Source organism: Microtus oregoni, unplaced genomic scaffold, assembly GCF_018167655.1.
Source record: "Microtus oregoni isolate MIOR12 unplaced genomic scaffold, Mior012 000030F_ref0000283, whole genome shotgun sequence".
Taxonomy (NCBI): domain Eukaryota; kingdom Metazoa; phylum Chordata; class Mammalia; order Rodentia; family Cricetidae; genus Microtus; species Microtus oregoni.
Window position 1 is genome coordinate 2,367,320 of NW_024543089.1, and position 27,705 is coordinate 2,395,024.

Here is a 27,705-nt window from a genome sequence, read left to right on the forward strand (position 1 = left end):
ATGTATAGATGCATATATAATCTGTCATATATATAGTCTATTATTGATTCTACCAAAAAGCTGCATAAAAGACATGAAAATCATAGAACACTTTAAAATGAGATATGCAGACCTTGTTATCTAAAATATGATTGCAATAAGAAATTTATATATATTAGGGAGATCCTTCTGATTTGAATATTGACTAGAAGAGAGCATTTGCATCCCCTATTTTGCAGAAAATTTAGCCACAGATGTACTTCTTTTACAAACAAAGGAGAGAATGCAAGTGACATTTCACAGACTCTTCCTAGTAAATTTGTGTTGGCCAGGCACTGGAGCTTCCGTACCTGAAAACACAAAACAAAGCAGCCACTGAGGTCCAGCGGTGGGAGGGAAGCTGAGTAAATGAGTAGAGTCCTGCCTACATATACAGAGAAGCACTCTTCTCAAATGTTAATGGGTCGCTAGACAAGCGTTGTTGATATTCATGTCCTTTCCTCCCTAACCAAAATCAAGAAGAGGACCTTGAGCCATGACATCCATCTGACAAGGTCTCCTTGTCTTCCCATCAAAGCATCTCCACGTAATCTTCTGTAGTGAACTGCACTCTTCTCAGCTTCCTGTAAGGCGGAAGTCCTAGTCTCACCAATCCAGTTCCGGGCCTACAGAAAGTGTCCCCTTTATTATTGGACCCACGAGGATGGTGAATGGCTTCAGGCCATTTATTTTTCAGCACTCTTCTGCTGGTGGGTATGCTTTTTTTCTCTCTTCAGAAATCAAAGATCTCCACCTACGAGAAAATGTGGGCTTTTATGAGCAGCAGACAACAGAGCGCACTGGTTAAAAACAGCGATGAGGGGATCCAGAGAGTGCTGACCACCGACTACGCCCTGCTGATGGAGTCCACCAGCATTGAGTACGTGACGCAGAGGAACTGCAACCTCACCCAGATCGGGGGCCTCATAGACTCCAAAGGTTACGGAGTGGGAACTCCTATAGGTAAGAGGGACAAGGCATTTGCCAAGGCTAAGCTGGGCAATGCTGGTGGCAAGTATCCAACATATTGAGAATATCTTCGGCACACTCACCAGGAAGTGCAATGTCAAAAAAAAAAAAAAAAAAAAGGAATGGTTTAAATTGAGGAATCTCAGAGGCTCAGTCTAATAAACTATCAACTACTATTTTTTATATCTCACCACAATAAGTGCTTAATATTTGTGTGATTCTTCATCAATATTAAAAAACACATTTTCCTAATTATCCTCCATACATTATTTTCTTGAATGTCTAAATGTACCTAGCTTTTAATGCCTTAAGTTACGTTAGAATATAAGGAAATTAATTCTACATATAGATGAAAATTAATTCTGAATATGGAAGGCTGTTGTTCCATTCTCAATAAATGGGACAACAATGATAAATATGTCAAAAGAAGGGAGTAGAAATTAAAGTTTGAACTTTGCTCAGACAATAGAGTCAAAAAATAACTACCTAAAACCTCCAGATATTCCTATTTGTTCTGTATAATATCACTGTGCTTTTTCGGGATCCTTTGCCTAGAAAGAACACACACTCATATACTATCCTCGTCTATGACAGGAACAGGAATAAACAGAAAAAGTGTCTATGTCCAGGAGACAATTACTGATGCTTTCTACGAAGAAAAGTCTTCCCCTGTTGCCTCTCTCTATAGAACACTGTGCTTGTGGGCTTCTGCCATAAAGGTATCCTGTTCCTCTCAAGTGAATCTTTGGTAATCCAAAGGAGAGAAATAAGGGCTTCCAGACCTGGGAGCTAAAGCTGCAGAAAGTGTAGTGGCTGCTGAGCCCGATAAACAAGAGCCAAGGGTAAACTTGACTTATTGTCCGTACTTGTAGTTTGTTGCCATGTTTGGCAGGGATTATGCTGTGTGACTGTCAATGTCAGGAAGGGATCATAAACTTCAGTGTTTACAGAAGCCAAGCAGGGATCATGAGTCAAGAGGGTTTGCTTTGCTACGGAATGCTGTCAACTGCAGACTGTCGGAGACCATGGCTTGTCTAAGGGAGGCCTTCTCAGCAGTCATCTGAAGATCTATAAGACTTTAAGAACAAGTATGGTCAGATATTTCATTTTCCAACAAAACACAAAGTCATAATTTAGGTAAAATAAATTTGCTAAAGTTAATAATTTGACAACCAATTAATTTTGTTTTAAAAACCGTCTTCAATCCGTAATCAACAATATTCACCATGTTAATATGAATTAACCAAATAAAGAGTTACCATTGCACAAACAGTTTGTTAACCTGCTGGAAATATTAGCATATATTCTGAAAAAATACCTTTATTGTCACTGTTGTCTCTAGATCCTCAGAAGAACAATTACAGGAGGGAGCTGTATCTATCTTCTTGGCCCTCAGTTCTTTTGTAAGAATAGTTTGCTGGGTATATTGGAGTGTACTGGAGAATATATTACCTGAGTCTGCTTGGAGAGAACACCAGCCTGGGTGATAGATAACCAGGATAGAAGCATAGGGCATTGGGCTGGGGTCTCCATTTGAGGAATACACTTTTTACAGTGGGGCTAAGCTTCTCTTGTCCAGTTTTCTGTGCTCAATTTGCTCCATTCAAAGGAAGATTACCACAGTTGTGGGAAGTTTGTGTGAGCCACTGTGTATCTAATTTCCAATTGTGCTGTCTCTGCCATTCAAATAAGAGCAGCGCTGGCTAAAGTGTCTGGTCACAGAGTGCAGGGTGGCAGCTCTGGAGAGTAAGATTAAAGCATTCCTTGAACAATCTGGGATCCATATACTTGTAAAGATCGTAATAGGAGATAGGCTCCATTTTCTTGTCTCTTTCTTCTTTTAATTTTTAAGAATTTCATAAAAGTGTAAATGCATCATTTCTTTTTCCATTTCCTACCTCTTCTGTGTCTGCTTCCCCCAGAATTCACCACTTCTTCTTTAATCACTGCTGTTATACATACATATAAATACAGCCTGTTGAGTATGTTCAGTGTTACCTACATGTATGTTTCTAGGACTGATCACTACAGAATTACACATGGGAGCTCATCCCTGGGGGAAACTAATTCTCTGAGCAGTTGTTCATTGCGTTCAGTTCTTATTCTAGGGTGAAATTCATGAGATTCGCCTCCTCTACACTGGAGTGTCTCACCAGTCTTGAATTGCTCATGTCTTGTTCTAGTAGCCATTTTGAGATTTCCTAGGTGCAGTTTTCCTGTCATAGATAGATGGCAAAACATACAGTGAAATGTTGGTCCCCTGCCTCTTACAATCTTTGCTCCTGTCCTCCACATGTTCCCTGAGACTTGTGTGCAGGAATCGTGTGCTATAAATCAGCTAGGGTTGGGCACATACCATGGTCATTTGAGTCATCTGGCCACTGCATTTTGATTAGCTAGAGCCACCGGCCTTCACTCTACATTCTTCTCAGAAAGAGCAACCAAACCAGCCTTAGTAGATTCCTTAGATGCCTCTTCTTGTGGCTGCTCTGAGCTGAGCAGAAGAAAGGGGTGGTCTGGTTTATCATCTGTTATTCTGGTTGAACTTTCATGAGATGCCACAAACAAACAAACAAACAAAGCTACTTAGGAATGGTTTGGGTAGAAGGCGCTGGTCCAAATAGCTCATTGGAACTAGATCTTTGGTTGACAAGAGCTTAAAATCTTGCAGAAGTGTTATCAGCAGGTGGAACTGCTCAACTCCAGATGATTCAAACCAAGGTGACCAAGAAATGCCACTGGTTTTTAAATCCCACAGTTGAGCCCTCCTAAGGATAAGCACTCCTCAACATCACTACCGCGCTGGGTAACACTTAGATTTTATTGCACTTGTCTGCATTTGTTAAATGAAAACAGCCTCTACCTTCAGCACATGGGCTATAGGTTCTTTATTAAACAACAATCTACAAATCTAGGGCTCTGCAGTTTTTAGGCAAACTGATGCAAGTAAGAATAACTATTACCATATTATTGAAATTTTGGGCTAGTTTAGCTATCTGATTAGTGAGGTTTATGAATCATCTTTGGGCAATGTCTCGGTTTCATTTCTATTGCTGTAATAATAAAATAGCACCGACAAATAGCAACTCAGGGGAGGAGAGTTTATTCCAATCACAATTTTGTGCTACAGTCCACTCTAGCAGGGCAATCTGATGTGGGAGTGTCATATATCAATCTGTTGATTTCATTGGTTAAGCAATAAAGAAACTGCTAGGCCCATTTGATAGGCCCACCCTTAGGTGGGTGGAGTAAACAGAACAGAAGGCTGGGAGAAAGAAGCTGAGTCAGAGAGTCGCCATGGTTCTCCCACTCCAGACAGATGCAGGTTAAGATCATTCCTGGTAAGCCAGCTCGTGGGCTACACAGATTATCAGAAATGGGCTAGTCCAGGTGTGAGAGCTAGCCTAAAAGAGGCTAGATAGAAATGGGCCAAGCGGTGTTTAAAAGAATACAGTTTCCGTGTAATTATTTCGAGTAAAGCTAGCCGTGGAGGCGGCCGGGTGCTGGGGACGCAGCCCCGCTGCTCCTATTTCAACAGCAATCACAATTGCAACAGCTGGAAGCACCTGATCACGTCCACGGTCAAGAACAGAGAGACAGGAGTGCAGACCTGTCTACTTGCTTGCTTGTGTTCAGCTGGGTTTCTCCACTCTTAATACAGTTAAAGGGCCCCTGCATAGGGGTAGTGCTGCCCAACAGTGGTCTAGATCTTCCCATGTAACCAGTTTAATTAAGACCTCCCTCCCCACAGGCAAACCCAATGTAGGCAATGCTTCATTGTGCACCTCTTCCTAGGAGATTCTAGGCAGTATCAAGTTGAGAACTAAGCTAATCCATGAACAAAACAAAAACTGAAAAATAGGCCTGTCACAACACACGTCTTAAACATTTGAGAAGGTAGCAGAATGTTGAAAGTCTGTTGTGTCATGAGACAAAGAATTAGGGATTTTAGACATCCCCTTGGGGCAAGAGGAAATTAAGATAGGAGATAGTTTGGAGGTGATCAGTTGGAGCACAGTTGCCTAGGAATGTTCTGGGTGTCTTCTTTAACGGGATAAAGCTGGATACCTGAACGACATTTAACCTTTTTTAAATGCCTTTGCAGTTTGTAGAAATACCAGGTCCCCTGAAGAAGCTCTCGGGGTGAGAGTCCTTGTGGTACTACTATTGGCTTAGGAATATTTTATCCTTTGGTTACACTTCCCCACCAGCATTTAGAGCATGGAGGTGGTAACAAATTAACCTCCATTTGTTTAATAAATCTAAACCTCTATGGTCAGTTTAATTTGTGGTAACGAATTTAGCCTCTATGGTCAATTAAGCTTTTTTTATGAGGTGCTCTTAGGGATATAGGATGAGTGTGTTGGCTCCTTTAGTTTCTCTCTGCCAGTATTACATACCAGCATATATCAAGGTTTTTGCTGGCCCTGCTACTTCCCTAGGAAGCACTGAAGACTTTCCTGTTATGATTGTCCTCTTTAAAGAATGCAAAGCACCTAGACTTTAACCTGTGGGGTCCCATGGCCTCTCTGATCAGGAGAACAAGTGATTTGCCAAAGTTTAGGACCCTTTTAGACATGCTGCAACAAAACATTGGCTGATCTTTCATCCCCTTATCCTTGTGATAATTAGTACTTTTGCCAATGTGACCCAAGCTAGGGTTGGTAAATAGAACTTCAATTTAAAAAATGCCTTCCAGGGCTGGAGAGATAGCAAGAGATTAAGAATACTGGCTGCTTTTCCAGAGGACCTGGGTTCAATTCCCAGCAAGTACATGGCAGCTCAAAACTATCTGTAACTCTAGTTCCAGGGAACCCAACACCTGTGGCAAAACACCAGCGCACATAATATATTTAAACGAAGGAAGGAAGGAAGGAAGGAAGGAAGGAAGGAAGGAAGGAAAAGTTCATCCTCAGCCTGTCCTATAGGTTAGGTCCGTATGGCATTTTCTTGAGTCATTACTGGTATGGGAGAGCCTAAGCCACTGTGAGTGGTATCACACCCCTGGACTTGTGGTTCTGAGTGGCACAAGAAAGCATGTTGAGCAAGCCATGGGGAACAAGCCAGTAAGCCCAGCTCTTCGACAGTCTCCACTTCACTGCCTGCTTCCAAGGCCCGACTTCCATCAGTGATGGACTTTATGAGCTGCAAGATGAAGTGAACTAGTTTCTCCCCAAGTGGCTGTTGATCATGGTGCTTGTCACAGCAATGGGAGCCTAACTAGGACAACCACCATTGGATTTGACACCAGGTTAAACACCCGGAAGATGAGTTTCACCAGTCCTGAAAATGAAGAGTCACTCAAAGCTTAGCTGTTGCAACACTTAAATTCTGACTTTAATAAGAGTCAGTTTCTTAAGTAGTAAACAAAAAAAAAGCAAAAAAGAAATTAACTTTAGAGTATCTAAAGTATCTTTAAGTCAATTTTTAAAAATATTATAACTAATGGATCAGTAACAATATTTCAATGAAAATCCAGGAAGCAGTATTTGAAATGAAAAGGGCAAACATTATTTCAAATGTTTCAAATGTATCGTCATCATTATAATTAACAATAATAATATAGACCAATGTATTATCAGTATTAGAGGCATATTTAAAATTTATTGTCAATTTAAAATGGTATTTTTTTCTTTTAAGAAAAAAAGGTGTCACACAAAAACATACACAGCAAAATATCACATCATGAACATAGATGACAACTGGACCAATAGACAAGATGGCATAGAAACAATCGAAATAAGCAATTAGAAGCACACCTTCAAGAATCTCAAAGGTCATATGACACAAATACAAGGAGGAAAAAATGTATCCCAAAGATACAAAGCTTAATCAATAAGAGCATCCCAGTGGTGCAATAAATCCAAAGTGAAGCTTACCTTGAAGACTCAAAGAAGAAAGTTAGTGAGTATCACAGGGAAAGGATCAGGCAAAGGGATAAAACTGGGTGGCCATCTAATTCCCATGACATTTCCTGACAGAAATACCAATGATCCTGGTAGTTCTCCAAGTGGGAATCTCGTATATAATTCATTCAGCTTGTTTTCAGGCAGCTGATGAAGACTGTTAGGCAACAACTAAATGGACATAATGATCATTTTGGTCTTAAAACAATGTCCTATCTCCCTGACCCCACTTGGACATCTCATTTCAGATAATATACATGACAGAAGATGAGAAAAATTTCCTTATGCTTCCTCACACTGGTTTAGTAAATGAAACACAAGTCAGAGGGGAAAAAAACACCAGGAATGGATGCCTTTGCCTTAATCTTTGCACTACTGGGAGCCCAGGGTTGATTGTGACACACTGTAGCAACTAGAGTTTCTTAAACCAGCCACCTTTAAGCTGGATTACCTGACACCGAATCTTTCTCCTCCCATCTTCTATCACACCTTACCTACCTACCCTACCCTTTCTGCACCCCTCTTTGACACCAAGTTTTCTGTGTGGTAGGAAATAGAATGGGTATCACTCTGAGAGTGGCAGCATGCAAACATGAGAATTTCAATTGCTGTTCCTTTTAAAGAATACCTAGAGGCCGAGGATTCCACTCAGTGGTGGACTGCTTGCCCAGCAAGTGCAAGGCCATGGTTTTGATCCTTAACTCTGAAAATGAAATGAAAAAAGAATGGAATTCTTGAAATCTAAGTTTTCTGGCAGTATAGTGGTGGTGAGGCTGGAACTGTGGGAGCTTATTCTTTCTGCTGCTCTGCTGAGTGAATACGGCGATTTGTGGATTGCAATCTACCTCCCACCACACACACACACACACACACACACACACACACACACACACACACCCGTGGATGGCTGACTCTGTGGCGGGTCTACAGTCCACATTTACATAGTATGGTATCTATTATGATATCTATTACACCGAGAGACCTCAACAGACTCATTCAGTCTCTCCTGCCAACTTTACCTATCACAAACACTAATGTTAAAGAGCATCCATCTCCCCTTCCTAGATGACAAGAAATACACTCCAGGAATTTTTCATACTGGTGATAAACCTGTCATACTTTTAAAGCAAAAACAATGAGCAAATAATTGGAACAGATGGTGGGCTTCAGAGTGAACTCATCGACGGGGAATACAGCTGCTGGAAACATTTGAGAGATGTTGCTTTTGTGATGAATTTATACTTTAAGGGAGATCAGTTGCTATCCAGGAAGATCCATGGGTACACACACATTATTTTTCCCAAAAGATTTGCAAGAAGTCAGTTCTGATGTCAACCAGGACCACTTTAGAAGGAGCTAAAATTGAACCTAAAAGATATGCAGATGTGAAAAGGTCTCTGCCACATCTAGTCTTGTCCTGAGTCCCCGGAGACTCCGAAGTCTCTCTCGTAATAGAAGATTGGCAAAGTTGGCTCAGTCACAAGCTAAAATTGAAAACTGCTGCTCAGAGACTCTCAGGACAGAGGCTCTAGAAATGAGCCTCCTGAGGGATTTAACATCAAACTTCAATAGAGTGAGAGCAGTTAAGATTTAAACATGTGCCTGGAAGACTGGAAATTGCCTTCCTTAGAGACCAACATTAAGCAGAGATTGGATCTCCATCAGTCCATAATGTGTTAGGTCTCGTGCAGCCTGAAGGCAGGAGGAGAGTGGCAGCAAGCATTTGTTGTGCACCCACTGTGTATATCACTATGACTTCTGTGCAGCCATGGCCAGGAGTATTGCTCTCACGCTCGTCATAGCGCTTCCGTGTACTTTAGAGCAAAGCACTCCAGGGTCTCTCATTTGCCTGTGCACTCTAGGGATATTAACGCTGCTAATTTTGTCTCTACCCATTGTTCTGGGAAATTTTAAGCAAGTAGTTGATATCTCTTACTCGGTTTTCAAAATCAATTTTTCTCAGCCAAAAATCCATACTCTGAACTGACAAGCTACAATACCCCCTCTGAAGTATTCCACTCCTCCTTTAAAGTAGATTTGGAGTGCTGACAATTATTTTTTTTAAGGCTTATGAGGAAATAAATGACAAAATACTGAGCCTGAGCTTATAGAACTTTAGCTATGGCATAGGACATAAGTCATCTGTAGGGATGGGAGGCAACCAGAAGCACTTTCACAGAACTAGCGCTGGGATGTAAGGAAAGAGGAGAAATGACTTGGATTTTTGGCTCCTAAACACACCTTCAGATTTTAAATTTCTTTAAATCTCTTTGACAAATGGTCTTGACTTTATTATTTTTTTAAAAATTTTTCCTTGCCTTTAAGATAACTGACTTTTCAATTTGCCTCCACCAGGAATGGCTGTAGCTTTGTAAGCAAAGGGAGCTTCATACTACTGAGGAGATGAAATACTACCAAAACTGTCACCATCCGGGGGAATAAACGAGTAAAGGAATCTTGTTTTACCTCTTTTGCATTGATTAACACAGGAATTAAGAGACTATGTCTCAATATATGTACTTTGGCACTTTCTATAATAATTTCCTTTATAATTAAAGTTTCAATGGAATTACGAGACGACAGACCATAAATATTACCAAGTTCTTGCCGTAGACTATTAGAGCACCTCAGAATCATTTAGAACGTAATTTATCTCGATTGGAACACGAATCACTACAGATGAACCACTGTAAACAACACCTGAAATTTTTCAATGTCTTATGTTGTTGATTGTTTCACTCTTTTTACTCTTGGCTCTTTTGAAGAACCTGTCGCCACCCAGCTCCCAATAAATGGAGTCTTATTCTTTCTTATAAATGTCCAGCCTTAGCTTGGCTTGTTTCTAGCCAGCTTTATTAACTTAAATTATCCCATCTACCTTTCAACTCTTGTCTTTTTCCTTTTCTTTCATAATCTTACTTTCACTCTTATTCTGTGACTTCCGTGACTGTATGAGGTTGGGTGGCTGGCCCCTACTGTCCCCATCTCCTGGTTCTCTTGCTCCTTCTCTTTCTTTTCTCAGATTTCTTCCTCTATTTATCCTCTCTGCCTGCCAGCCCTACCTATCCTTTTTCCTGCCTCACTATTGGCTGTTCAGTTTTTTATTGAACGATCATGTGTTTTAAAGAGGCAAAGTAACACAGCTTCACAGAGTTAAACAAATGCAACATAAAAGAATGAAACACGTATTTACATAATTAAACAAATGTTCCAGACATAAACAAATGTAACACACCTTAAAGTAATATTCCACAACAGCCTTGCACGTAAACATTCCTTGATTGTCATAGCTCAGTCTAGGTTAAAAGAAGGGATCTGCTTCATGCAACAGCCCTAGAACCCAAATTCCTTCTACTCCAGGACTCCTCCGTCACTGGTGACTTGAAAGTGTTTTCTTGTTGCAATGTATTTGAGGAAAGAGAGCAAGCAGAGCATGTTGGGAAGGGCTATGACATGAGACTAGAAATGTTATCCATCACTTTAGCGTCCCTTGTCCAAAAATATGGCCATAGTGGGACTCTGATGAAGTTAGGGAAATAAATGGAAGAACAGCAAAACTCAGCCACAAAAAGAGATCACCAAAAGGCCAGAAAAGGTAGAGTTGAAACAACAAATCTCATGACATATATAAGGATTTAGTGAAGAACTCAGCAGAAGCAGGGATGTCATAAAATTCCTATTTAATGTTTCATTTAGCATAAAAAAAAAACACCCTGGGCCAGAGTGAACCTCAACATGTCACCTCTCCTTCTAGCTAGATTCTTCAAGATATAAGATTGGAAATTCCCAACTTTGACTAATAGATTTTTACATCAAGTTTGCAGCACTCTGGAGTATTCATTACTACGATAGTCAAATGACTTGACATTGTCTTATCCCATTGATGACCAACATCCAAATCATCCTCAACTTCCAGGCTCTCCTTACCGGGATAAAATCACAATTGCCATTCTTCAACTACAAGAAGAAGGGAAGCTGCACATGATGAAAGAGAAATGGTGGCGAGGAAACGGCTGCCCTGAAGAAGAGAGTAAGGAAGCCAGTGCTCTGGGAGTGGAAAATATTGGGGGCATCTTCATTGTTCTGGCTGCGGGACTTGTCCTTTCTGTGTTTGTAGCCATTGGAGAATTTCTATACAAATCACGGAAGAACAATGATTCTGAGCAGGTGAGTCACCTCTTTCTAAGGCTGGGGAGTTTTACCTTGAACTTGTCTTAAATGTGGGAACGTGAAGGATACGTTCCCTCTTTGTCACAGTCTAATGAGTTAGATGCCCAGAAGAGCCGTTTCTGAGTTAGAGCAAAGAGCATTGAACCCCTGCCAGGCGCCACTGGCGCAGCAGCTCTATCAGTTATTAAGGGGAAGGAGGAAGAGTCTACACTAAATCTAATTAGCACTATTTGGGATGACAGTGCGGAAATTCAAGTCTCAGTTCATTTCTTCAACCGTTATTTGCTCTTAAGATAGAAACTATAGGAAGAGCAAGGGAGGCATAAATCCAAAATTACAGGAGACCCTTGTGAGCAATGGGCCCAGCCCTTCAGTATATATTCTGAGCACATGTGCTCTTGCGAAACAACTTCTATAAAAACACAAAGCAGTTTTTTAAATTGGGCATTTACTTACATCAATATATATAATGTATAGAAAGAGAATTCATACAATTTCCCTACAAATATGATAAATAACAAAAAATGAAAATAAAGCATATTTGAGACTTTATTTTTCAAAATTGCGTCTAGGATAATGGGCAATTTCAATAGTCAAGCCATTTTACTTATTTTATTTTTTAAAGGCATTCATACAGGGAACCTTAATGCTTTGGGAGAAAACCCACAATGACTATGATTTAAAATAATTCCCCACTAAAATAAATAAAATACACAGCTTTAGGACATTGTACTATATTAATCCAGTAGTTTAATCTAAAAATACCACTAGAATTTCAGAGCTAAGAGCTATTAACAAACAGCTTGTTTAATGCTATACTACTAATATTATGAAACTCTTAATAATTTTCAAGGTAGGACTTCATATGTCCATTTCGCACAGAGTCTTGAAAATTGTGAGGCTGGTTTTGATTAATAACCAGATACTAGAACCACTTTCTTGATGTGAAAACTGTGTTTTGACAGCCTGACACTAGGCATAATTTGCTATAACCTTCTTTCTCTATGGAAACCCTCCCCAAAATTAAAAAGCAGTTATGAGGCAATGGGTCACACCTTTCCTGGACCTCATTCTTGAAAACTGTCTTGAGGTGATAGGTAGAATGGACTGATCTGCCCTAACTTTTAATCCGCTCTTGAGGTGTCTTGTTTTATGCTACTAATTTGAAAAATAAACGCTTGTATATATTATGCTTTAATGTGCTGCTTTATAACTGCTGGCTTCATTTTATTTAATTTTTCATTTAAACATTCATTCTTGATTTTCATTTATTCACTTTCTGTATTTTTTTCTCATTTCTTTTGCATGCAAGGCTTTTTGTTTCTTTTATGGACTGCAGTGTAAACAAACCCATCCGACCAACTCCACTTCCGGAACTACTTTATCTACAGACGTAGAATGTGGCAAATTATTACGAGAGGAAAAGGGGATTCGGACACAGTCCTCAGTCCATACTGTATAACTGAGTTTTTCAAAAGGTGTTCCCAGTAGAACTGTTTGTAATGAGTGTTGCTTGTGCCTGAGTCTACTAGGCAGAAATAGCCATCATGTACTTTCCCATTACACTAACAAAATATACATACACTACTCCAGGCACTCCACTTGGGTCTCGGGAAAAAAGTGTACTAGATACTGATACAGGGTTTTAGGAGAATATAGACTCCTGGATGCATGTATATACAAAAATCTATTCTATCCAAAATTCTTGTCTTTCTGTTTTCTTTATGCATTAAAAGTAAAAATAACCCTTTCTTCATAAACAAAAATTGAGACACAACAGGGAAAATCGCGGGAAAATGCTAATTCTGTGTGCACTTCTTTTCATCTTTGTGAACTTTCCCCTCCTCTTCCTGTCTCATGTGTTCTCTAGACTTATATATTTCAACTTCCCTTTAGCCATGTCTTCTCAATAAGTATACAAGTAACTCTATAACATTGTTAATTTTTAATTAAATTGATCCCAAGGTTTTAAATGTATTATTTACTCAAAACTTAATATCATGGCTTTTAAAGATTCAGGGATCATCTCTGAAAGAATAATAGTTGAACGTGGATGTAAGGGGAATTATCTCATCTGAGATTCACTCGGGGATTGAGGTATAGGCAAAATGATTTCTCGACAGAAACTCAGCAACATCAGGTTTTCACACAATAGTTAGCTGTCATCTATAGCTGTAGAGCCACTAAGGACCTCATTTGCTTTCAAATTATGTATATTTCTTTGAAGAGCCAAGCAGAGTCCTAAGTATGAACTAATTCATGGCATCTTCTGTTTTCTGCTCACCCACACTCACACTTTGCAACCATGAACATTCTCTCACACCACACTATTGCATTCCCTTCTTGTTCACCTAAGATAGAGTAGCGCTTCTTGGGGCCAACTTTTCCGAGGCTTGCCAAATTTACATTCATTTCCCTGGGCCCATAGCCATTATTAATGCAGTCCAACTGTGCTGTGGAGAAAGGGAAGGGGGGAGAATTTCCATATGCATTAGCTGCGGATCTCTGCAGATTTATTTTCTACCTGCATTCAAAGTGCTGTGAAGACTCCCCACACTAACTCAGCTTGGTGACATAGAAGCCAATGGCAGGCTTAATTTGGTGTGACAAGGAATGTCTGCTGCTTGCTCAGAGTTCACTCACCCTTCTCAGAGAGTGGGGGAATGGAACTGTCTTTCACCTCCTCTCAATATGGGATCAGTTGGACTTTGTTCTCTACCAGGAAATTACTCCTTGTCATATCAAGTGATCCCCAGGAATATATCCCAGCCCAGGAATATGTTCTAGAGAGGAGTTGTTTGGCATCTGGGCAGCCACGTTGCATGACCATTTTAGTTACAACTCTTTCTAATCAATCTTATATTTCCTCAGTAAAGCATGATCAGAAAATTTGACTCCTGCACTGATTCTGTCTCTGACTATTTCTTTAAATAAATGATCTCTTATGAAAATATATAAAAATTATATTACTATGTATTTACTGTTATTAAAGTAGAAAAAAATCTGTGTGTCACTGATCAGGATTTTTATTCTCACAGTCAATAGAATCAGGTGGGATAAAGGCTCCATGCTTCTTAGTTTCATGACTTACTGATTCAGCATACAGAATCCACAAACTGCTTATGTTTATTTCCCAAGAACTATTTAATATACCCACGTGGATACAAAGTTTCTGAGCCACTGATGATAAAAAAAAGTCAGATGGTGATAACTAGCAAAACTCACCTTTCAGAACAGCTCATCCTTAAAATGTGTTTCAGAGATGAATAAAGAACTAATTTCCTTCAAAAGTTAATAATAGGAGAGCTTGGAATATAGCTTGGCTGATGTAATGCTTGCCTGATATGCACGAAGCTCTGGGGTAGGACTCCCCAGTCCCAATCATGCACAAAACTATGTGTGCTGTCACAAATCTGTAATCCCAGCACTCAAGAAATAGAAAGAGAAGGATTAGAAATTCAAAATCATCCTTTACTATGTACTAAGTTTGAGGGATGCCTGAACTATATGAGACTTTGTCTCAAAAACAAACAAACAAACAAATAAATAAATAAACAATATTTTGGTATTGTTTTAGACTATACTATCTAATTCTGTTATTTACTCAATATTTTATGGTTTTCAAAATGTTTGCCTATACAACATTACATTTGATCTTTAGAAATTTTAATTCAGCTTTATTATCATAAATAACAGCTATTAGAGTCCTAAACCTTGAGTTATGACATTAAAATTAAAAGAGAATTTTATAAATTATCCAAACTTAGGTTCAAGCACAGCCATATGTGTCATCACTGTAGGCCACTTACTAAGTATGTCCTAGCTTCAGTGCCTAACATCCCCCACTAGGAAATCGTTTCTAGAATACAAGGTTGCTTCGGAGTATTTCTGAGAACAGGTACCACTGGAAAGTGCCTCATTAATGATGTTTCCATGGTTAAACAACCCAAAAGGAACCACACTCTACATTTCCTTGCCAGGTGGCATTTTAGTGTTGTCATGGACAGAGAATTTTCAACTTCTCACTATCTCTCAAGCTCTTAAGTCATAGTGTATTTTCTATAAAGCACTTGGAAAGACCAGTGTGACCCAGATGACCCTCTAGGAAACACAAATATGGCAATATCAGTGATATGTGATTGATATCAGTGATGTTATATCAATAATATCAATACCCATGATGATGTGGAAGACACTTTATACTGTGTGTGGTTTATAAACCATTCAACAATTAAGCAACATTTGGATCAAGTTTCAACTTCTCTAAGCTTCAATTTCCTTAATTTTAAATTAGAGTATTGTTGAAAGACGGAGCAGTGGGCTGCATTCCCACTCAGCTCCACAGCGGCGGGCTGCATCCCACCACCCGGCTAGTTTTACCCGAAATAATTACACAGAAACTGTATTCTTTTAAACACTGCCTGGCCCATTAGTTCCAGCCTCTTATTGGCTAGCTCTTACATATCTATCTAACCCATTTCTAATAATCTGTGTAGCCCACGAGGTGGCTTACTAGGGAAGATCTTAACCTGTGTCAATGTCCGGTGGGAGAATCATGGCGACTCCCTGACTCAGCTTCTTTCTCCCAGCATTCTGTTCTGTTTACTGTGCCTATCTAAATTCTACCCTATCAGAGGGCCAAGCAGTTTCTTTATTAATTAACCACTGAAAGCAACAAATAGATACAAGACCCACCTCCATCAGAGTATAAACAGAGATGGTTCTTTTGTTTTCCTGCTGCTCTGACCCAAATAGTCACAAAGAAACTATATTAATTACAACACTATTTGGCCAATGACTCAAGCATATTCCTAGTCAGCACTTATATCTTAAATTAACCCATGTCTATTAACCTGTCTATTGCCCTGAGGCTGTGGCTTACTGGTACGTTTCTATCATCCTTCTCCTTCAGCAGCTATATAGTGTCTCCTAGACTCCACCTACTCTCTCTATATATCTCTGTTCAGATTTCCTGCCTGGCTATATTCTGCCCTGCCATAGACCAAGACAACTTCTTTATTAACCAATGGTAATAAAATAGATTCACAACATACAGAAAGGAATGCCACATCATTCAATATGATTCTATTACTATATACACCATGAGAATTAAATGAAGTCTAATCATGACATAGCAAATAAGGCCACTTATAAAGTCTTGATAATAAATGCTGTACAACAAATATTGCACCCTACAGAAAAATTAAATCTCTCTCTGGTCACATAAGCAGTAAGAAAAATAAATTCATCATGTTAAAATAAACCCAGATTTAGAAAACAGGAATACTAATGAAAATATATAAACTCTATCCAGTTTTCCCTGCACACATGTTAAAAAAATAATAAAGTTACTCCATTCAAGAAAAGGGTCTGAATAGGTAAGATATTAAGATGCATATAGTAGCAACTCTGAGCCCTCTCTCCAGAATGTCTGCTTTAATTAGTCTGAAGTTAGGGCAAGGCAATTGTTATCATTTGAGATGCTCAATTGATTCTAATAGTCAAAAAGAGTTAAGATTCAGTAATCTAAACACTAGTTTGCGGATATAATTGGACCTAATAAATCATTGATTTTTATGAATTGACTCAGGCTAAAAGTAGAGCCACTAATCCTAAAAGAGAGGGAGTTTATATATTTAGCATCTGATATTCAATGGTCCCTTTATGTGAATACTCAAAGAATAAATTGCATATCCTTAGAGACAGAAACTTTATGATATTCAACTCACAATCTCTACATTTGCTTGTAAAACATAGAGCTATCCCTATTCAAAATTATGAAGTAAGTAGTTTGTTGCTGCTTTGGGCCTTCATACATTTTTCTATATTTCTTTTATTAGTCCTTCAGACAACCAGTTCTTGTTGCCATGGAAATAACTGCAAAGACCACATTGACCTCTGCAGGGTCCATTGCATTTCAAGTGAAATTTAGAACAAAACCCATCAGACTGTATTTACATCATTAGTTCAGAGACTTTAGTGTAAATCACAATCATCTGGGGGGTGATTCACATTTCCTGTCCTCAAGCTCCACATGTTCACTTTGGTAGACACAGTCAGGAATCCGGATGTTCAATAAAACCTGGAAAAGGATATTCAAAATTCATTGTATGTATTAGTTTCCATTAAAGTTAGTTTGGATGTATTGATTTTCTCCAAAATTGGGTCGTATTCATGAGTCTTGAACTATCTTGAATACTAGGAATTTTTAAATAGCTTTTCTTACATGAATTATTTTTTTTCAATAATTCTGAGTATAGTTGTTTTACTTTAAAGCACTTGGCACACACGGGTTTTTATTAAAAACTACCATGAACGTAACAGTTTTGTCAAGTTGAATGGTAATCATGACCTGTTGTAAAACAGTAGCAGGTTGTGGGTTTTATTTTTAAAATACTGCTTAAAATCAGATAGAAGGATATTAAAGATTGAACAAAGACATCAACAATAATAAAAAACATTATGTTAATTTTTTCTTCATAAATATGTCAATCACCTAATCCAAGGAAGAAAAAAATAAAGCTTCACATTGTACTTTGCTATACTAGACTAAAATTATAAATCAATTTTAACATTTTTTCAGCAAAAATGCATGAGAAACACGAAAATCAACTGGATTTTTATTCTTATAAACTTATCCAAGGAAAATCACTTCCAAAAATCCTCACTATATTTGAGAAGCATTATATTATACTCTATGAGCTACAATGCAATACCACAATGAATTCCAATTAATTTCCAAGAACATGGCGTCTATCCTACAAGGTCGATTTGCTAGTAAGCCTGAACAACATGGAAAAGCAAGAGAAAAGGATGTATGCTTTCTGTACTGCCTTCTGCCCATCATTAATTAACCCCAGCGGAGAGTAAAGCACCTCTGCAGGCTGCTGACATACAGGGTACTTGTAGGAACAATCTCACAGAGCTTCTCACATCCATGGAATTTCATGTCCAGATTACAGGGTTTAAAACTATTCAGCTTTCAAAATGCCTTTCATAGAAACTGGTAATATGGGCAAGAAGATCTTTCCTTAAAATTTCAAAGAATCTCTATTTATCATTATTAGAGCATTCTGGAAAAAGCAAGTCATTACCGCATTTGCACAACTGCCTGGTTCAACACCTCACCGACCCTGAACATCACTAATGTCAGGCTGCATTCAACTACTGACCTAAACTGCCCAGTAATGAGCACAAGGTACGCACAGCAAAATTAATAACGAAGACCAAAGGGATGGGGTGCAGTTATTGTGCTTCCAGAAACAAGACAGTGCAGGAAACTGAACCAGAATAGTCTTTCTTCCCAATATTTCAACTGAATGACATTTTCAAACTTAAAACATTCATATATAAAATGATCAGCTTCTGAACGTAAGTCTTCCCTGATCTGATTCTTGAGTCATTTACAACAACAGGGACTAAGAAACTCCCATACACAAGAAGTCTTCCCAAGCCTGGCATGTTTCTAGGCACTTAGAAATATCTGTAGCTCCAGTTTTTTGTTTTGCTTTGTTTGTTTTAAATCTTTGGCTTGATTAATTTATTAAACAAATAATGCAGGCTGGGTGGTGGTGGCACACGCCTTATTCCCAGCACTCGGGAGGCAGAGGCAGGCAGATCTCTGTGAATTCGAGGCCAGCCTGGTCTACAAGAGCTAGTTCCAGGACAGGAACCAAAAGCTACGGAAAAACCCTGTCTTGAAAATTTAAAAAAAAAAAATAATATTGCAGAAGCCTGTTCTTTTTGTATTGGTGGGAAGACTGCCTTTGCCTAGAAACCCAAGCATCAGAGCATGGAGGAGACATTTAGTATTCATATAGAAATGCTGCATCAAAATACAAATAATTCTTCTTAAAAACCCAACTCTAAAAGTCCTGTGTGACCCAATAGACAGGATCTTGAAAAATAATTCAGTCCTCCACACTGCTGTTAAATGGCCCTGGGACTCTGAGCAAGTGAATTTGCTTCCCCCGACCTCTGTTTCTTCAACTTTAAAAAATGGAATTTGAGGTTACCATATCACCACAATGGTTTTTAAATATACTAGAAAAATAAAGGAAATAAAATAACAAAGTGGTATAAAAATAAAATACATGTACGTGTACATGTTTTAAGATGACTGTGTGTCTGATGAACACATTAAATTTTTAGCATGATAAGCAGGATTGCATTGCCCTGTCAGTACTTCAAAGATAGGCCTCCTGTGGATAGAGAAAATAATCCATTCAACCAACACAGAAAAGGGGTGAGGGGATGCCCACACAGTCAATCATGTTCAAATTGTGCCAAACAGTGATTATTGCAGAAGTGGGATCATTCTCAATTTGGATGAACCTACAGATTAAATTAACCACACACACACACACACACACACACACACACACACACACACACAGAGAGAGAGAGAGACAGACAGACAGCAAGGAGGCATGTACATAGAAAGTTCTTGGAAGCATATAATTGATTGCACACCAATTGGGAAAGTAGAAATAAACTGAACTGGTTACATAGTCAGGCCCAAGTCTGAAAGCAGAACCTATCTAAGAATGCTGGGAAAGGTAGTCAGAGTGGGTGGCATGTATTTGTTTTCCATATTTGCTTTATCAAGTTAGAGGGGAGTCAAACTTTCAGCATTTGAGAGCCAAACTGACTTTTCAAATTTGCGACACAGCAGTGCTCTCAGAATACATGACTTTTAGCTGCAGAATCCAGAGGTTTCATTTAATAAATCAATGGTCCCAATTGAAATAGTTTGTAAGTAGCAAGGAATCCAACCCCAGAGACTGAGGTAATATAGACAGTGCTGCTTTCCTTCTCATTCCACTTCCCTTACCTGGTTTCCACCACTAGGGCAAAAGGAGAGCACGGAAGGGAAACCACAATGCTTAGATGCCACTTGAATTTCTAAGACCAGTTCAGAGTCCACCTCCAAGTCAGCACAGGACAGCAAGTGGAAATCTCAAAAGTGGTCTAAGGGAACCGTGAAAGAAATACCTTCATTCACTTCACCAAAGAGCCCAGTAAGTGGTAAGAGTTGTACAGAAATCTTCCACCTGTCTCTTGAATGACAGGAAAAACAGTATTAGGTAATGAGCCTATGGAGGCCTCCAAAAAGTCTTGCTCAAACTCACACCAAAAACTATATATATATATATATATATATATATATATATATATATATCCCCATGCCTTTTCTCAGAAAAACAAAAGGCTATGGAAGAATAGAGAGAATAGTAGCAGGGTGGTAAAATTGAGGTTAAATGAAAAGATGCGTACACAGACCACCAGGAGACCATTGGAACCATGGGCATCTCAGGTGACTTAGCAGAGACAGATGGATATCCGTGAACTAATAGATGCCACACCAGTGAAAGTCAAAGAGACAGATAGAGTTCACAGAACAGTAGCTCTCAAGCCCTCCAGACTCCTCTCTTAATTGCAGATGGCCTTCAGAAAGAGAAGTCAGAGGAGTGGGTGAGGGAAACAAAGAGAAAGACCTGGGGTAGCTGATTCATTAAACAAAAGAAAACATTTCCAATCAAAAGTGAATTTTCATGATATGACAAGATGCAATAGTGAATATAGCTGAATTTCTGTTTTGTTGTGGATTTTTTGTTTGTTTGTTTTTGTTTCTTTTTTAAGCAGAATCGCATTTTAAAATGTAACTTTCTAACAAGTTAGTTTACATCATAAAATGCATATCGATTATAATGAACATAAGCTAGTGCTTAAAAACTGAAGACACCATGAATAAGAATTATGAGCAATTGAAACCCCACTTCTAGGTCAAGGGTGGAGCCAGCCACTCTAATGAGAAGGAAAAAAAACTTCTGGAAATGTATTTTTATGGCCCTACCTCTTCTGAGAAAAGCTTAAAGTAAAACAGTGAAATAGAGCCAGTCCTCCTCATGAGACAATCACTGTGAGATTATCTCAGTGTTAGAAGCAAGAGAGAAGCTAAGGGGATGAGGAGCCAGCTATATGGACATCTGACACTGCTTCCAAAGAGAAGAAAGTTTCCATTAGTAGCTTATATTGGGGAACAAGTCCACATCCCTGCCACTTTCAAGCAAAGAGAGTTGCTGATGAGTGCATACCAGGTCTGCATGAAACTCATTCCCACTGCATACAATGTCTTAGCTCTAGTCACAGGGCTGAAGTAGGTCATCCTTCACCCTTCTCTCTGTACTCATTGTTTTTTTTTTGGCCTTTCTGGAACAAGGAAGGTCCTCTTAGGCCCAAAGTGCCCGTCAGTGGCCATGGATCTCTGACTCAAGCATGGTGGGGAGAGAGAGGTAAGGGGCTCATTCCCAATTACTCCCAGTTTCTAGGACCAGTTTCCCTCATCCCCAGGTTGAACGACAATCCTTTGAAAACAGACACAAAACAACTGTACCTTCATGGACCATTCTCTGTGTCCTTAAAGCTAGGAACTGGATTTCTAATATCAGCCTTCTACAGTGCAGATCACTTGGTTTTCCCCATTCTTACAAACGCACAGCTATTCTAACTAATAGGGTCAGAGACTAGAGTACCCTCTAATAGCTCCACAAAATGTCTTTAAGAATGTAACGGTCTGTATTCTCTGTGTACACCTAGCATCCCTGACTCCAGGACAGTGCTTACAAAACTCTCAGTGTAACTTGAGAAGTGGGGAAAATGTTGAGATTCATAAACATGGGTAAGGAACACGTGAATAAATACCAAAATTCTTATTGCCTCAGGGTTACACTCTCAAGGGCTCCCATGAAATCACCCCTAGCATTAAAACAGAATGAAGACACTTGCCCCCATCTACCTGATTTACAGGTTTCACAGCCCTGGCTGGTAACTTATGTGCATAATTTCTTTGAACCTTCAAATTTCACTTGTATTAAGAATTCTGTTGCACAATGTATTTATCATGATAGCAAAATCTATTGTCACCCTTTCAAAAAAAGATAAACCAGAAAGAAGGTCATTTGGCTTCACAGGATGTTGAGCGGCCCTGTATGCACTGCACATTCAGCTTTATAGTTTGATGGCCTAGACAGGAAAACTGAGAATACTAGGGAATGAATTTCCGAAGATGGGGAACAGGAAATCTAGCATCTGAGGAAGTGATGATCTTGGTTCCAGTTTCTCCTTGCATGAACAAGGAGGAAAGGGAGGACCAAGAGGTGGTGAAACGTGCTGCCAAGGAGTAAGAAGAACACACTGGTTAGGTGTACATGCCACAGGAAGAAAAGCCCAGAGCTGTACATTAATTACCTCTGAGGGGCCCATTCAAAGCATCATAGAAGACACGGGGAAATGGTCCACACAAAGGGTCTCTGGGTCCAGAGAGAGAGTCAGGGTCAGTAGCCAAACTGTGAAACGGCTTTTCAGGGCTTACATTTCCTCTACCCCAGCATATCCATTGTGGATGAGAATCAGCTCCCTCGCTAGCTCTCAGGCACAAGCAGACCTGTTACCACTGCTCTGAAAACTAATAATATGACCTCTGATGTGAGGGCAGGTGCATGAGTTCCGAACTTTCTTTGACACATTGTGGGGAACATATCTTCTGGATCATTTTGGGGGGGGGGGGGGTGAGGATTCTAACACAGTTTATTTGCGAAGCAAAACAAGACGAAAATAAAAAGTGATTTGTGTTACACAGTCCTGGATATTGACCCTCGGGCTTCACGTTAGTGCTCTACCAATAAGGAAGAGCCAGAGCACCAAGTCCCACCCCTTCCAAACAACATCTGCAATAAGACCATTAAAGCTACAGGGAAAGATTATATATTTGCACCAGGCTCACACTAGGACCGTGAAATCAAACATCTGGGGCTAATCTAAAGGAGGCACCGTGAAGTCAGCAACTATTAAAAGAAATTCTCCAAAAGGGAAGGCGAGAGAAATTAGAAGGGGGTGTGGGAGAAATGCTTGAAGCAGGAGAAGCAAGAAAGAGAAAGGCACTTGGGAGACCAAATCCTCAAGCGTGTGATTCTCCCTTTAATAACCAGGAGAGCTGCAACTTACGATGAACTATGTGGGTCTCAGCTAGAATAATTTGTTGCTCAGTTTCCTCTCCTCTAAAAGAGAAGTCTCACACACACACAAAGACACACACACACCTCACTTTATCTCTGAACACTGACAAGAACAGCACAAATAACATAATTTTGTTTCAAGTTCATTTGCAAATGGAGTTTCTTGCAGCCTTCCCGTCACAGAAACCTGTCAGAGTGTGGTCTTAAACAGCAAGCTACTGTACTTCATGCCTGTCACGTCTAAGCACGTAGTCTTCCTTCAATGTCATTTTCACATAAGCACCAAGACATGTTATGAATTAGAAAGGGATCATGATAACAGATATTAAAGAAATCATGATAAGAGATACTGAAATGTTCTGGTTTAAATATACACAGAATCTACTTTAACTAAAACATGGTCTAAATAACCAAAAGGAATTGTTCCATGGGAGGGTATACGATGGCTTGACTCAGAGAAGCATCCGCTTTTTCATTGTGTCCTCTGCAAACCATGAATTAGTCAGTGCCGGCAGAGCTGAAATGTCTGCACTGCAGTGATACAATGGTACTGTAAGAAACCTATTTACAATGTGTCAGGCATTGCATTATTCTCTCTCTCTCTCTCTCTCTCTCTCTCCCTCCCTCCCTCCTTTCCTCCCTCCCTCCCTTCCTCCCTCTTTCTTTCTCTCTCTTTCTCTCCCTCTCTCTCTCTCTAGGACACACACCACATGCACACACGCACTCATGCATGCACACACACACACGCACACACACGCACATGCGCCACACATGCCGCACATGCATGTACACACCAGCTCACTGAATTTACTGAATTTTCATCCAATCTCTGGGGCAGATTCCACTGTAGTGTCATTTTATAAACAAGGGAATTGAGTAAAAAAGAAAATATCTTGACAGCATAACTAAGTTTCAATCCCAGCATTCTGATGCTAGTCGCCAATTATAAACTATAAATCATGACCATTTAGAGCTATGCTTAAAATGTGAGCACTGGCTACCAATGATAAACAAGCCTAGGGCCAGGACTATAGCAGCATCTCCATTCCACAAAGCAGTGGAAGACAACTCCTAGGATCCTCTGACTGCAACCACAGTGCTGCTAGAGAAAGGTGGTTAGCTGAATGCTTAATACTTCCTGTCAAAAGCAGCACCTAGAAATTCAAACCCTCACTTTAATAAATTACATTTCCACAGCACTATTAATAGGGAGAAGCTGCTAAAATCCCAAATGCAGAAACAGAAATATAGAAGCCAGTGTAGATTCTGAGACTATACAAGGTGAGAATCTAATGCCTTGACATGGCGCCTGGGCTGAGCAATGACCTTCACTGGTCCATTTCTTGTGGATGAGAAGGACTATCGTTTATTTGTGCTCAGGCCGAAGGGGACCTTAAAGGGAAACAGAAAGGTCAGCCCCAAAGCTTGCCATTTTCTTTTTAGACAGTCAGAGACAAAGTGAGAGTCAAAAAGCCTGTGACCAAAGACAAAGGGACCAACATCACCGATAAAGTGAGGTGTGCTCAGTCTCATACTGAAGTAAGGGAGTGAGCACTTAGGGTTGATCAGAAAATAAGGGTTGTTGTATTTTAAGGCGTCTAAAATTGGCAAGAGAATGGGCTTTTAAATAAAATCATAATTGAATGTCACGATAAAAGTCTATTGCCATCTCTCTCCACAAAATAAGGAAAGTAGCATCAACCAACATTTTCTTCACTCTTTTTCTCATGGAAGCTACATTTTTTAGTTCGTTTTTACTGTTTAAATTCAAAATGGCATGAATAGTTAATTTTAAATCCATGAGAGTTAAAATAAAACCAAGACTATAATTTTGTAAGATGATTTCACAAGGAAAAGTTCACAAAACACTTACAGTGATTTAAAAAAGATCCAGACATAGATGATTTCCAACGGAGTCACTTGAGGGTCAGCTGTCCTTATTAAACAGAGGGAGGCAGCACCAGACAGTACTTCCTTTTTGTTTTAACTTAGTGTCCCTGATAATAATTTGCGATCATCTAATAAATGAGTGGAATAAGGTTTTTATATAATAATGTCTATAAAATCTTTGACACTTCTTGTATTCCTTCCTCTTGTCCTTCCATTTAAATGGTCATCCAGAAATCAGAAATGATTTCTTCTCCTAACAGACACATTATACCTAGCGAATAGCAACCATCCCATTTCCCCTTACCAGCCCCTGGCCATGCTGTGACCACTCCACTTTGTGTTTCTGCAAGTTGGAAAATTTCAAATACTTCATATAAGTGGATCCTGCAGTTTTTGACCTTCCGGGCAGCCTTATCTCACTAGAGAACATTTTCATAGTAACCTCATCAAAAAGGAAAGCTGTAGATCCCTGAAGGCAGGAATGTGTCCAAAGAGCTTATCTTGGATAGAAGAAATGACAACAAATTATGCTGTGTTGGCTGTTGATATGGTGTGCATGCAAATAGGCATAGCATATTATAATGGAGATATGTATCTATCTATATATATTTTTTTCTGCATATACATAACATTGTTCTGCCACTCTTCCATCTTCCATTGTGTGGTATCATTATTTTTGCTGTGCAGTTCAATGCCATTATTTTCCATTTCAACCCCAGCTGCGTCATTGCTGCTGCCAGAATCTCTGGATTTTTTGGAGAAAATATACAATTTAAAATTGTTTTTTTTTCTTTTTTTTATCAGAAAGGAAAGTCATCAAGACTTAGATTTTATTTTAGGAACAAAGTAAGGTTTCATGGGAGCAAAAAAGAAAGCCTTGGTGTAGAGAAGGTTTGTTCACTTTCTATAGCATTACTGAAGTGTCGTATGCCTTGATAACTCTATCAATGTTTGGATCATCTCAGTGGGGGAAATGCCTTAATTTAACTCTATTTTGCTGTCTCAGCAAAGGTAAGTTGTCAATTTGAGAGCTTTGAGTTGTGGGGGGTTTGTTTTGCTTTGTTTTTTGTTTTGTTTTCTGAACTGGGAAAGTCTATCATTTCTGAACTGGTATGCTTGTGAGTAGAATATAGTCTGCTGAGCTAACTTCCTGCCTCAGTTTCCTTAAGTATAAAGGACAGCCGGCCAGTGGGTGGAGGAGGTGGTGATGGGAGCTGGCCTTTAGTTATGGACCTGCCTTAAAAAAAAGTAACTTACGTCCATCAAATGGTAGGCAAGAAATACAAGTCGGTGCAGGCTGGTCGTGGTGCCAGGACCCTGACTCTCCCTTATTCTGTGATCTCTAGTGTCTGTCTTTCAATGCCATCATGGAAGAGCTGGGAATCTCACTCAAGAATCAGAAAAAAATAAAGAAAAAGTCAAGAACTAAGGGCAAATCTTCCTTCACAAGTATCCTTACTTGTCATCAGAGACGGACTCAGAGAAAGGAGACTGTGGCATGATCCGAGAACACACGTCTAGGCACCGTCCAAGGAGAAGGACGTTCCCATTGCACTTACGTGGAGGGAGGATTTTTGACAAGAAAGAGACGTGTTTTCACATACCTCTATCCGTAACTCCAATCATGGATAGAGGGAGAAGAAATGCACAATTTTTAAAGCTCACATAGATATTATTCAGAAGTGAAACTGATTCTTTTCAGATGAATTTGTATGCACACTTATTTTGCATTTTCTCTTTTCCCCCAATATATTGCTATGTGTGCTTTCTAAATAATAATAAATACGTGGACTTTGTTTTTCATAACAAGTTTGAGCCTCGGTTTGTCCCCAATTTTCCCCTCATTCCCAGCACTGGCTGTTGAGTATCACTAGCTATAGAATTTGCTGCTCCGAGTTATATGTTAAGAAACACAGTCATCTGGGCTGAGTTTATATAGCTGTTTTAGTTTAGAGAAGTTACCTGCTTACTGTAGAAGGGAAAGCCATTCATCTTTGTGTTCTAAAGTCTAATTTTATACATGATTTAAATAAATACCACTTGAAAATTAGTAAGCATATTATAAAGAAAGGATTTTTTTTAAAAGGGAAAGCACATTTAGAAGCTAACTGTTCACCACATTGTAAGATATCACGCTGCTATCATTTGAGGAAAAACAGATGTGTTCTCCTCATACAAACAAGAGGGGAATGCCTGTCAGAATGGTGATGTCAGACACTGAACAGGGTGCAGGGACAGTCACCTGGGCCTGGGATGGTAAAGGCTGCCTTAGGGGAAGACCAATGACAGAATGAAACAGGCGTCATCAAGCAACATGGGAGTATAAGATGGAGGTCAGAAGGAGCCCAGGCTGGGAAGCACCGTGTTCAATGGCACTGACCTGACCAAGGTTGCAATGTTAGGTGGAAAAAGGAATCAAATACATTTAAAATGTAAGATGTTTAGAAAGGCAGCACTTAGCCCAGAAGAAAGCAGTTAGCCTCTGGTCCTGCAATGTTCTCATCTCAGATCAGCCAGCCAGGCTCTGCAGACACAGAATCTTTTCAGGAGCTTTCCCTTCATTGCCAGACAAGGCAGCTTCCCTTCAGAAGTCTGATGCCAAAGAGGGCAGAGGGAGTCTCTGTTTGTTTGCCTCCTTCCATGTAAGAATTCAACCTTGTGAATATAGAGTCTATTACATTATAGACATCTAACTTTAGTCCAAAGCTAAGAATGCCAGCAGACAGCATCTTGAG

General features: G+C 39.5%; 1 protein-coding gene across 7 annotated transcripts in view; it reads left to right on the plus strand.

Annotated features, from left to right (window-relative positions):
* The window catches only part of Grik1 (glutamate ionotropic receptor kainate type subunit 1), a 384,549-nt gene extending 357,735 nt beyond the window's left edge, over positions 1-26,814 (plus strand). For 3 of the 7 annotated variants that reach the window (XM_041678559.1, XM_041678564.1, XM_041678560.1), the window contains 4 exons: positions 756-981; positions 10,810-11,060; positions 25,775-25,861; positions 26,317-26,814. In XM_041678559.1, the coding sequence (XP_041534493.1) occupies positions 756-981; positions 10,810-11,060; positions 25,775-25,861; positions 26,317-26,472 (720 nt within the window). In that variant the 3' untranslated portion in view covers positions 26,473-26,814. The remainder of the gene's footprint in view (positions 1-755; positions 982-10,809; positions 11,061-25,774; positions 25,862-26,316) is intronic. The other 4 variants (XM_041678562.1, XM_041678565.1, XM_041678563.1 and 1 more) reach the window with 3 other exon arrangements.
* The last annotated feature ends 891 nt before the right edge of the window (positions 26,815-27,705 follow it).